This window comes from Vicugna pacos, chromosome 5, assembly GCF_048564905.1.
Source record: "Vicugna pacos chromosome 5, VicPac4, whole genome shotgun sequence".
In the NCBI taxonomy this organism is placed as follows: Eukaryota; Metazoa; Chordata; class Mammalia; order Artiodactyla; family Camelidae; genus Vicugna; species Vicugna pacos.
The window spans coordinates 89,774,709-89,786,721 of NC_132991.1; the positions used below are offsets into that span (position 1 = coordinate 89,774,709).

Sequence of the window (12,013 nt, forward strand, 5' to 3'; positions counted from 1 at the left end):
TAGACGGGCAAATTTGCAATAGGGTCATGTTTTTTTTCCTAGTGGTTAAACAACACTTGGTGTATTTTAATATAGTGCCCACAGAAATCAAAGAGTACTGTCATATGATTGTCATGTGACTAACTCATTGAATGGATTAGTAGCTGGATTCTTTTCTCCTATTTGCTTCATTTTTAAAAAATGAAAAATATTTGACAGATTTTGTAATGCTTCATTCTTACTTCTAGTGTAAATGTCTGTCAGTTGTGTGCTTTCTCTAGTGATCTCAGGCCTCAAAATGGAGAATTAAGGTTTATATTTTTTATGAGAACATTTTATAAACTTTTGTTCAAAATTTTGTTTTTTCCACTTCATCTTATATTCTTGTGGTTTCATTTGGGAGTGTAGTGACATACTATGTTGAGTTCTTTTGTCATTTCCCAACATTCTAATTGATCCCATGTGATGAATCCTTATGAAGCAGCATGGTATTTGTGGTATTAAAGGCCTTTGGGGATGAGAGGATGAAAATGTACATCAGAAAAATGAGAAGTGGATATAGCATTGGTCTTGGGCATCTTGAAGAGCTGAGCACCAATCTGGCACTACTGGATTGATCATCTCCATAAGATAGTCTGTGTATCTGGAGAATAAAGATCCTTTTTCAGACTACACGGTGAGTGTCAAGTGCTTCTGAATGTGCAGTTTTATCCTTAGGAGAGAAAAGTGAAAAACGAAAAATCTGTTCTTTCCCTTTTTTCCCTCTAGTAATTTAGCAGAACTTTTCTATTTTCTTCAGGTAATTAAACCAGAGAGCAATGACAAAGAAACAGAAGGTGCCTATGAATCAGATCTCCCTGAAGAGCTCTGTGGAAGCCATCTCCCGCAGCAGTCCCTGAAAGGCTATAATGACAGTCCTGATGTCATTATAGAGGCTCAGTTTGATGACAGTGACTCAGAAGATGGACATGGCCACACACAAAATGCTCTGGTTGATGGTGTTAAGAAACTCTCAGTTTGTGTTCATGAAAAAGGTGAGTACTGGACTGCTCTTTGACAATTTATTTTTAGTAGATGGTTCTAAGAATTCTCTCTGTGCTACAGAATTAATCACACATTACAGTTGATATCTTCCTAATTTCTGACCTGTAGCTGCTTTTAGGCAAAGGGGATCTTTGACAGGCTTCCAGCTGCTGGTTGTGCAGAGGGGATGAAGTTGCTGCTGGTGGTTTGTGTGGTCAGTGGTTGCTGTTGTCATTTCCTAGTAGGTTTTGAGTTGTGTTGATAGCTAACCTTGAAATTTCCTGTGATGAGCCCAATCCCACCCTGTGGGTGGTTCTATGAGTAGAATTAAACCAATCTTTAAAATCCTTACCAAAAAAGCACTTCATTTTACCCTGGATTTTTCTTTATTTTAACTCAGAACACTTTTTAAGTATTTCTGTCATTAGTGGTGGGAATGGATCACCTTAAATTTGATAAGTGGATTATCATTACAGAGTCTTTTGATTCTGAGCCTTTAAAAAAGCCAGTCTTATTTTCTCTAATCAAAATTTAAGCCATGGGTTCCCTGGATGCAGAAAAAAGCCTTTGTAAACACATGGATAAGGAGCTGTGTCCAAGGGCCCTACCTGACCACACTCTGGGAAACTTGAGGGAAAATAGCAGTGAAAATCGGACTATTTCAATGTATAGATTTCTAAGAGGTTTGAAGTGCAGGAATATGTTTTCCAGCCAAATTGAGTTTTATGCATACTATGAAATGGAAAAAATTGACCTGGCTAGGCCGACTAGATTATGACCTTTTTTATCAGGAAGTTGCCTCTGGCAAAGTCCCTGTGAAAGGCTAGAAGAAATGTCAGAAGATTACTAAAGGAGGATGTTCAGCAGACACCCTGTGATAGGGACTGGTGAGCACCTCAGTGACATCCTGAATAAAGTTGGAGGTGACTTCAGGAGTGACTGCATAAGGGTCATCCTGTTTCTCCACTGCTGATGAGCTAGTGATCTGTGGGCACTGAGCATTTTCTAAAATTTGTTGCTTTTTGGTGCCAAGTACTCTCATTCGGAAGGACTTTGCAACTTTGAAATTCTTTCTGAATGAAGGGGCTACTGCTTCCTCACTGTCCTACCAGCTGTGCTGGCCTGAGGGCACCCAGGTTCCTTTTGTTTTGTGGCCTGCTTAGATAAATAGTAGCTCACTGATCAGGGCCCAGCCGATTTCATTTGGATGTTATTCTTTGAAAATCTGTTCTTGTGATGATTTTTTCTTCCTTCCTTTAAAAAACAGTTGGATACTGTGACTCTCTTTTGAGAGTGCGTGTGTATTATCATAATGGTGTCAGTACTGTGAGTCACGTCTTTTCTATGAGAAGAGAGGGAAATAACCAGGACCCTAAATAGCCAAATCCTTCATCAGCAAGATTACCAAGGGAGAGAGATCCTTGAAGGACAAAGCCAGGCAAAGGCGTACTTTAAAACTTACTGAGTATTTGGCCCAAATCTACTTCGTGGAAGCCTAGCTGAGGTGACTAGACTTGGCAGGCCTCAGCAGTATCTTTTCCCCTAGGCTCCAAATCAAAGGGATAAGATGCTATACTTTTTCATTAGTGATTGGTATCAATACAAGGGCAAGGGAATATTGATGGATGGAAGTGTTGGCAGAATTGATGCCTGGGGTGGATACTAATAATTCACTTTGTCCTTCGTTTGGGAAGTTCTGATGCCAGACCTGCTCTTGATTTGTCCTCTGTTGTAATTCCCTTCCATCTCGCTTGCAAGTAAATATCATTGGGTGCTTTACAAGTCCACTGTATGCAGTTTTTTTCCTTACTCTTTTTACGGTCTTCCTATCCTACTGTTATTTATATTGCTTCCTTACTGGCCCTGACTGAGGGAACAGCCTTAATCCTTCCCTCAGTATCTGGTACCAATTTCTTTTTCCTGCCAGCCTCTAAAAAGAGAGTTTGTGAAACCACATGGCTGTTTCTCATTTCTTGCCCTCTTGATATTTAGGAAAATTGCAATTTGCTCTTTTAAAAATCATGGTGTTTTTTAGGATATTTCAACCAGCTTTTCTTCTCTGAATAATATAAAATCTGGTTACAGTTAGGATGTTAGTACTTTTTGCACCATTTAAGGGTTTGAGATTTGTTATTGAAACAAACCATAACCTTAAGAACATCATAAACTTTTCCTAAGACTTCTAGAAAAGTTCTTTGCTTTGTTTTGTAGTCACAGATGGATTATTAATCCTAGTTCAGACGTGTGTGCAAAAGAGTACTTTGTTTTTTGTTTTAGTATCGTGTTTTTTTCACCCAAAGCAAATGTTACATATTACATGTGTATGCATTGTATATCCCACTTTGCTCAGGAAACATTCGAATCTTTATGATAACTACTAGTGTCTCTGGTCAGTGAGCAGAGAGCCCCAGCTCTCTGCAGCGAGTACCTATCTTGCATTCAGAGAAAATTTTCTCTGGGCTTCTCAGACTTGTTACATAGTAGTTTCTTCTAGGAAGACAGCATGGATCTGGATCATCCTCAGGCCCTGAGAGAGAATGGGCCAAAGACCTGGGCCCCCTTTGTAGGTCCTGAGGCTGAGCTTTTACAACTTTCTGGGTAGTAGTGTTATTGTCAGCACAGAAAACTGCCATCTGTGTAGAGACTGGGACAGCCCTGTAAATAAATATTCTTTGGTGTCAAATATTTGAGTAGTGTTTGCCTCGTTAGAAAACTCCAAAGGACAAAAAACATGGTGACTAAGTGATACAGTAGCTCTGTGTCTTACATCTTTGGAAAGTTTAAGAACAGTTTTGGACTCTGAATCTTGTCGATTCTCACCTAATCAGACTGAAATGTATTCCTCCTATTCTCTACCTTAGTAGGTTCTGCCAGAGATCTTGTTTGGCTTTCTGGTCTGAAGACAAGCTTCTGCCAGTACCCTAATGACTGTACATGGGTTTGAATGTAGAGTCGGTGACTGTTTGAATTCTCTCCTCTGTCTCTGGCCACCTTCAGCTCTTCACTGAAGGGAGAATCCACATGGAATCCTTGTTCTCTTCTGAGGTTTGAATCAGTGTATTACTATTCCTTCTAAGGCCTGCCCGAGTCAACTTGAGGAGTCAGGAAGAGCCCTTTTTCTCACTTAAAATTCATTTCCTTCTAACAACAGATTTGTTCAGTACCTAAATTTAAGTTCTCTTTCCTTGGATAGAAAGGAACTGTATTTCCCTCTGGCTGGGAAAAATAGATCCATATGATTATTCTCCTGTGATACTTTGGGGTTACTGAAAACCCTTTCTCCTGACTGTCTGGAAACCTTCTTTATCAGAGCTAATTATTTTCATTTCCTTTCTGCTAATGTTTCCAGAGTCCAAGATCAAATCTTCCCTATCTTTTTTGTATCTGAGTTCTCCACTGTGTATAATGATGATTAATACAAATAGAAGACAGTTATGTTTGCTTCAGAAATTATGTTGAAAATCAAATATATAGCAATTTCCCATCAACCATGATTTTTGGACAATGCTTTGTGCCAGTGCTTTAAAATATCATTAAAAAAAGAGTGAAGCCTTGTTCAGACCTGTGTTAGAAGTATACAGTGGGAATTTTTGCTTCCCTACCTTTTAGACTGACTGGACAATGCAGCCATATCACATGTGATTCAGGTAGAGACAGATGATCAGGACCTACAATGTCTAAGACCCAAATCCTGTGCTAGACCAGCCATTCCTCCCTGAAGTCCCCAAAAGAAATACATAAGCAGAGGATAAAGCAAGACAGCAGAGCAGTTCTTTATTAACTGAGGCTTTGCTCCAAGCCAGAGTGATTACTCCACTTCTGCTAGCAATTCATGAGGCTTCTTATATCGTCTCATTCCTGCCAACAGTTAGAATTATCCAGCTTTCTAGTTTTTATAGTTTAGATTATGTTTTTTAAATTGCCCTTCCATATCATTTGTCTGCTGTTCCATAAGGGTTATTGTTGTTTCTGATTTGCAGGAATTTCTTAACTATTCTTTATAATAATCCCTTTTCCAAATCTTTTATCAACTCTACAGTTTTGCCTTTTGCTGAACTTTATGAAGCTGATTCTTTATTGATTGAGAGTATCATCAGTTTCTCTCCTCTAAATCTATTTCTGTTGTTGAACCATCCTTGAATTCCTAGGATAAATGCTACTTAACCCTGATGTATTATTATTTTTTAAATACACAATTGGATTTATTTAGGTAACATATAGTGTAGAATTTCTGTATCATGTTAAATGGACCTATCATTTCCTTATCATTAACTGGTTTTTAGAATCAAGATTATATTAGCTTCATGAAATGTCCTGGTCAGGTTTTGACTGTTTACTTATTTCCTAGGACAGCTTGTATAAGACAGGAATTAACTGTTCCTTAAAATTTGGTAGAATTTGTTGTAAAATTGTCTGCACCTGCTGTTGTTCAGAAGGCTCTGATCTTTGCTCTTTCACTCTCTTTCATTCTAATTGGTCTGTCCAATTTCTCTCTTTTTTTGGTGCCAATTTTGGCATAATTTAATGGGAATGTATACATTTGAATTTATGAGCATGTAGATATTCCTAATACTCATTAATATTCTTTAATTACTTAAAAAACTCCTTGTGTTGGTACTTTTGCCTTTTTCCATTCTGTATTTTAATTGTTTGACTCTTCCTTTTTCTTAACTCTTGTTTGCCAGAGATCTATCTTAATAATCTTTTCAAGAAACATGATTTTTGGTTGTGTTAGTTTTCTGTGTTTACTGTTGATGGTATTGTTCTGTTTATCATTTATATTTGCTCTTATCTTTGTTATTTAACCTGATTTTGGGGGTTTGCTTTTTTGTCATTTTCTCAACTTCTTGACTTGAATACTTCTTTTTAACTTTTCTTGTTTCCTTTGAAGTGTTAAAGCTATAAAGTTCCCTCTAAATACCCTTGCTATATCTAGGATGTACTTAGATATATTTCTATATAAATACTTATACATGCAAATACATACACATAATAATCATGGATACTTATTGGGTATTTACTATGTGCTAGGCCCTAAGTACTTTATAATTACACCTCATGATGTTTAATTATTTGGTTCTTATAGCATACCTAGTATGTAGTTCGGAAATATTAATAATTTTATCTCAGAGATACTTGTAGTTTTTATTCTCAAACAGAAAGTTACACAGTTGGTAAGAATCCTTTAGAATTCTCTGGTAGCTTTTAAAAAATATTAATGCATGAATACCACTCTAGACATTCTGATTCTAGTTGACCTGGCATTTTAAAAAAGCTGCCCAGAGATCCAAGGATTCTACTATGTAGCCAGAATTGAGTGGTCCTAGACTTGTCCTCTTAACCATTATGCTGATTCTCTTCTCACAAATAATAATACATATAGGAAAGGTTAAAGATTTCATGATAGTCCAACACTCAGTGTAATAATTAATTTGGTCAAGGATCATTAATAGATACTAAACCATTGGATGAAAGGTTATTGGAGATTAAGATATTCACATGGTGTCCAAGTATCATGCCACAGTTGACTTACTACTTAATAATTACACAGGGCAAAATATTTTTTTATAGTAGGCAGATTTGATAGTTACTACTTTAACCAAGTGATCAAGCTTAGCCTTACCAATAGTGGGACAACCTGACATTTTATGCCTTTTGATGGGATGCATTATTGTATGCAACATGATCTGTGATGTAAACATTTAGGCCAAAAATATTTCACCTGAATCAAGCCTCGCACCTTGGCCTCTAGTATACTGGAAATACAGGTGATACTGGAACTAGCTAAATGACACCTTGGGAGAAGTAGTAAGATAAATTCAATGTGAGACGATCTATAAGACAACCAGTTTGTACACTTCAGAAAGTCAGTGTTGTGAAAAACTCATGTGAAAAAAAAAGGTGAATTTACTTTATGAGGCTTTCTCTTGTATAACTTATCCTGAAATATCTTATATTTTGTCTCTTTCTTCTGGTATTCAGTTAGTGGTAGCCTGGGCCATTGGAAAGAGCAGTAGACTTGGGAGTAAGGTGAGCAAAGTTGGAGTTCTCCACTCTGCTTCTAAAATAAGGGAGTTGGGCAAAATTATGTCACTAGTTCATTCTAGCAAAAATGTTCTATGATTAAATACATTTTTGATAATGTTAAGTATTTAATCAGAGAGGCTTTGGTGAGTCATGGGCAGAAATTGTTTCAGGGTTCTTCCATTAGTACTTGATCTATCTCTTAAAACCATCACAGCCTGCGCTACTTGCCTTTGCCATGTGTTTATTCATTCACTAGGCATTTATAGAGTGATTATGATGCTCCCAAAGCTCTGCTGGGTCCAGACTTTACAAAGATGAAACATGCATTCATCCATCTCTCTCATATATTTTTACTAAGAGCCTACCAAGTGCCAGATACCTTGTGCAGCTCTCTGTTCCCAGTGCTGGGGAGCTCTTCGGGAGGTGCCATCCTGCGGATGCCTACTGCTTCCCCCTCCTCTTCTTTTTCCCCAGCTGCCCCAAGAGCTGCTGCTTTGTTTAATGCTGATTACAATAATTTGTATGAATTGCTTGCCACTTAAGTCTTTTTGCCTCCCTCACTGCAGAGTGATCTCTGCTTTTGTGTATATATCAGATAATCTCTGTTTTGAGTTTTCATGAAAGTATTTACACCTATCTCATTTCTGCTGCATTGCTCACAGAGCGCAGCAGCTTCAGGATTTTTGGCCGCTACTGCTGTCCTGCTCTCCTCTTGTCCTGTACTTTGGATCATATAAGCTACAGAAACAAATCAGCCCTCCACATTCTGCACGTCCATCTCTTCACCAGGCTCTCTCTCATTTAGCAGGTGATGAGAGAAACTCTATGGCAGGCTATTTGGAAGTTTTTGTGGTCCATCCTTACTATGACATGAACATATTCATGGTATTGGGTATTTTCCAGCTCTATTTTGTGATGTGTAATGTTTTTTAACTTTAATGCAGCCCTTTTCCCTTTATTAGCAATATTACCAAGAATATTAAACATTCTTGTGGAAGTTTAAACAAATTATCATTATAAAATCTAAGGAGGCAAAACTTTATTTTATATTAAATAATGGAGGTAAATTTTGCTCTTCATTTAATTTTTTCTTTAGTTACTTATCTGTTACTCTCCATTCTGAATCAACTTTTTGTTGTTATTTTTAATTGAAGTATATTGTTGATTTACAGTATTATGTTAGTTTAGGTACACAACATAATGATTCAGTATTTTTATAGATTATAGTCCATTAGAAGTTATTTCAAAGTAATGGCTATAATTCCCTGTGCTGTACAGTATATCCTTATTGCTTATCTATCTTATACATCATTTATATTAGTCTCCTACCCCTATATTCCCCTCCCCCTGCTGGTAACCACTAGTTTGTTTTCTGTATCTCTGAGTCTGTTTCTGTTTTGCTATATACATCTCATTTGTTTTATTTTTCAGATTCCTCATATAAATGATATCATACAGTATTTATCTTTTTCTGTCTGACATTTCAGTAAGCATAATATTCTCTAGGTCCATTCAAGTTGCTATAAATGGCAGAATTTCATTCTACTTTTTGGCTGAGTACTATGTGTATATATACTAGTATGTATATACACACCACATCTGATTTATCCATTCAGCTGATTATAGACACTTGGGTTGCTTCCATATCTTGGCTATTGTAAATAGTGCTGCTGTGAATATTGGTGTGCATGTATTTGTTTGAGTTAGTGTTTTCTTATTTTCCAGATATGTACTCAGTAGCAGAATTGCTGGATCATATGGTAGTTCTATTTTTAGTTTTTTTGACGACCTTCCATACTGTTTTCCATAGTGGCTGCACCAATTTACATTCCCAACAACAGTGTACAAGGGTTCCCTTTTCTCCACATCCTTGCCAGTGTTTGTTATTTATAGACTTTTGGATGATAGCCATTCTGGCAGATGTGAGGTACTATTTCGTTGTTTTGATTTGCATTTCTCTGATAATTAGTAATGTTGAGCATCTTTTCTGTGCCTGTTGGCCATCTGTATGTCTTCTTAGGAACAACTATTTAGGTCTTATATGCATTTTTTGATTGAGTTGTTTGTTTTTTTGATGTTGAGTTATGTGAGTTGTTTGTATATTTTGGTTACTAACCCCTTGTCAGTCATATCATTTGCAAATATTTTCTCCCATTTGGTAGGTTGTTTTTTCGTCTTGTCAGTGATTTCCTTTGATATGTGAAAGCTTTAAGTTTAATTAGGTCCCATTTGTTTACCTTTGCTATTATTTCTTTTGCCTTAGAGACAGATCCAAAAAATATTACTACAATTTATGTCAAAGAGTATTTTGCCTATGTTCTCTTCTAGGAGTTTTATGATGTTCGGGCTTAACATTTAGGTCTTTAATCCATTTTGAGTTTATTTTTGTATATGGTGTAAGGAAATTTGTAATATCATTCTTTTACACGAGGCTGTCCAGTTTTCCCAGCACTACTTATTGAAGAGACTGTCCTCTCCATTGTATATTCTTGTCTCTTTTATTGTAGATTAATTGATCATAGGTGCATGGGTTTACTTCTAGGCTCTTTATTCTGTTCCATTGATTTGTGTGTCTGTTTTTGTGCCAGTACTGTACTGTTTTCATTATTGTAGATTTGTAGTATAGTCTGAAGTCAGGGAGGGTAATGCCTCCAGCTTTGTTCTTTTTTCTCAAAATTGCTTTGGCAGTTGAGGGACTTTTGTGGTTCCATATAAATTTTAGGATTATTTGTTTTAGTTCTGTGAAAAATATCATGAGTATTTAATAGGGATTGAATTAAACCTGTAGATTGCTTTGGGTAGTATGGCCCTTTTAACAATATTAATTCTTCCAATTCAAGAGCACAGGATATCTTTCTGTTTCTTTGTACCATCTTTACTTTATTTCATCAGCATTTTATAGTTTTCAGAGTTTAATTATTTCACCTTATTATTTAAATTTATTCCTAGGTATTTTATTCTTTTTGATGAGGTTTTAATATAGGATTTTTTTGTTTGTTTGTTTTTTGTTCGTTTGTTTTTTGCTTTCTCTTTGTGATAGTTCATTGTTAGTGTATAAAAAGCAAGATTTCTGTATATTAATCTTGTATCTGGCAACTTTTTTGAATTCATTTGTTAGTTCCAATAGTTTTTTGATGGAGAATGTAGGATTTTCTACATATGATATGATGTCATCTGCAAATAGTGACGATTTTACTTCTTCCCTTCCAATTTGGATGCCTTTGTTTCTTTTTCTTGTCTGATTGTTATAGCTAGGACTTCCAATACTGTTTTAAGTAGAAGTGATGTGAATGTACATCCTTGTCTTTCTTGTTCCTGGTTTTAGAGGAAAGGCTTTTAGCTTCTCACTGATACTAGATGTGACTTTCTCATAAAAAGCCTTTATTATGTTGATATATGTTCTATCTATACCAACTTTGATGAGAGATTTTATCATGAATGGATATGGAATTTTGTGAAATGCTTTTTCTGTGTCTATTGAGATGATCATGTGATTTTTATCCTTCTTTTTGTTAATGTGGTGTATCACATTGATTGATTTGTGAATATTGAACCATCCTTGTGTCCCTGAAATAAATTTCATTTGATCATAGTGTATGATCCTTTTTACATACTGTTGGATTTGGTTTGCTAATATTTTGTTATACCTACATACATAGGTTATATCTATCAGTATTTGTGTATTTAAAATTAAAACTAAGAAAGCTTTAAAATGCTGCAAAATAGGTATACTTCTAGTTGTGTTTCTGTGTATATATAAGGAAGACTTCAGATTTTAAAATAATTTATTGGGCATTAGTGAGGTTAATGAGATTATAGTAGATAAAACCACAGTCAAAATACTGAGGGAAAAAATGGAATTAACTTTTAAAATGTACTTCTTTATATTTTAAATTTATTAAATAATTATCTTAATAAATTCTAGAAAACACAAGAATACATAAGCACACATTCTATTAGTTGTTAGAGCAGGACTTAGCAAAGGTATTCTGTAAAGGGCCACGTAGGAAATATTGCTTCGGTGTCACAGACTTCTGTGTCACATCTATCAGCTGTGTTGTTGTAGCCTGAAAGTGGCTGTAGAGGATATGTAAATGAGTAGACATGGTTGAATTCAGTCTGCTGGCCAGTATAGTTTGCTGACCCCTTCTTTACAAACATGAGAAAATAAGAGTGAAAGGGATGAATAATGTCTTAGTATTATTATGAAAAGAGTCTTGACCTTGTGGACCCTCTGACAGGATCTCACACCACACTGGGAGAGCCACTGGTTTAAGCTATTGAAATTGATAGCTGATGCTGAATAAGACTTTAGTGAATGTTTTAATTATTCTTTACTGTTAGGAAAGGCAGCAGTTCTTCAATTCCTTAGTTTTAAGTGGTTATTGGATTGGTTTTTTTCCTCATTTTTTCCCATGTAGTGCTAATTAAAATAATTCAGGTAAAATCTACTGCCTTTTGCTCAATTGTGGAGATTTTTGGAGACTGTGCCATGTTTTGACTGTAGCCTGGTCTGTGTGCATCTTAATTTATCAAACCTATTCACAGTGTGAATTATAGAATCTTAGATCCTCCTAATATGTTTAACAGTTTATGTATAACATTATTGCACATTTCTTATTAGAAAACACTTGAATACTTCATGTTTTTAAAGATTAATTTGGAAGAAATTTTTTTCTAGCAATTTTCTACATGTAATTGTTGATATATAAGAAAGCTCTTGTGGATGTTTTATATGTTTTTAAACTGGATACCTTAATGAATACTCTCATTATTTCCAGTAATTATTTTAGTTGGTGGTTTTGATTTTCTAGGTATAAAAGAATTTTATCTGCAGATAATAATTTTGCCCCTAACTTTCTAATTTTGCGCTTCTTATTTATTACCTCATTTCACTGGCCATTGCTTTAAGAACTGTATTACATAATAGTGGTGATTGCCTTCTTCTGGACTTTAATAGGAATGCTTCCAGTATTAAACCCTC

At 35.6% G+C, this 12,013-nt stretch overlaps 1 protein-coding gene across 4 annotated transcripts in view; it reads left to right on the forward strand.

Moving 5' to 3' along the window:
• Window positions 1-12,013, forward strand: part of DIS3L2 (DIS3 like 3'-5' exoribonuclease 2) — a 315,313-nt gene that overhangs the window by 94,894 nt on the left and 208,406 nt on the right. For 3 of the 4 annotated variants that reach the window (XM_006207888.3, XM_072961849.1, XM_072961847.1), the window contains exon 6: window positions 779-1,013. In XM_006207888.3, coding sequence (XP_006207950.2) covers window positions 779-1,013 — 235 coding nt within the window. Of the gene's footprint in view, window positions 1-778; window positions 1,014-12,013 lie in introns of those variants that run through there. The other variant, XM_072961848.1, reaches the window with a different exon arrangement.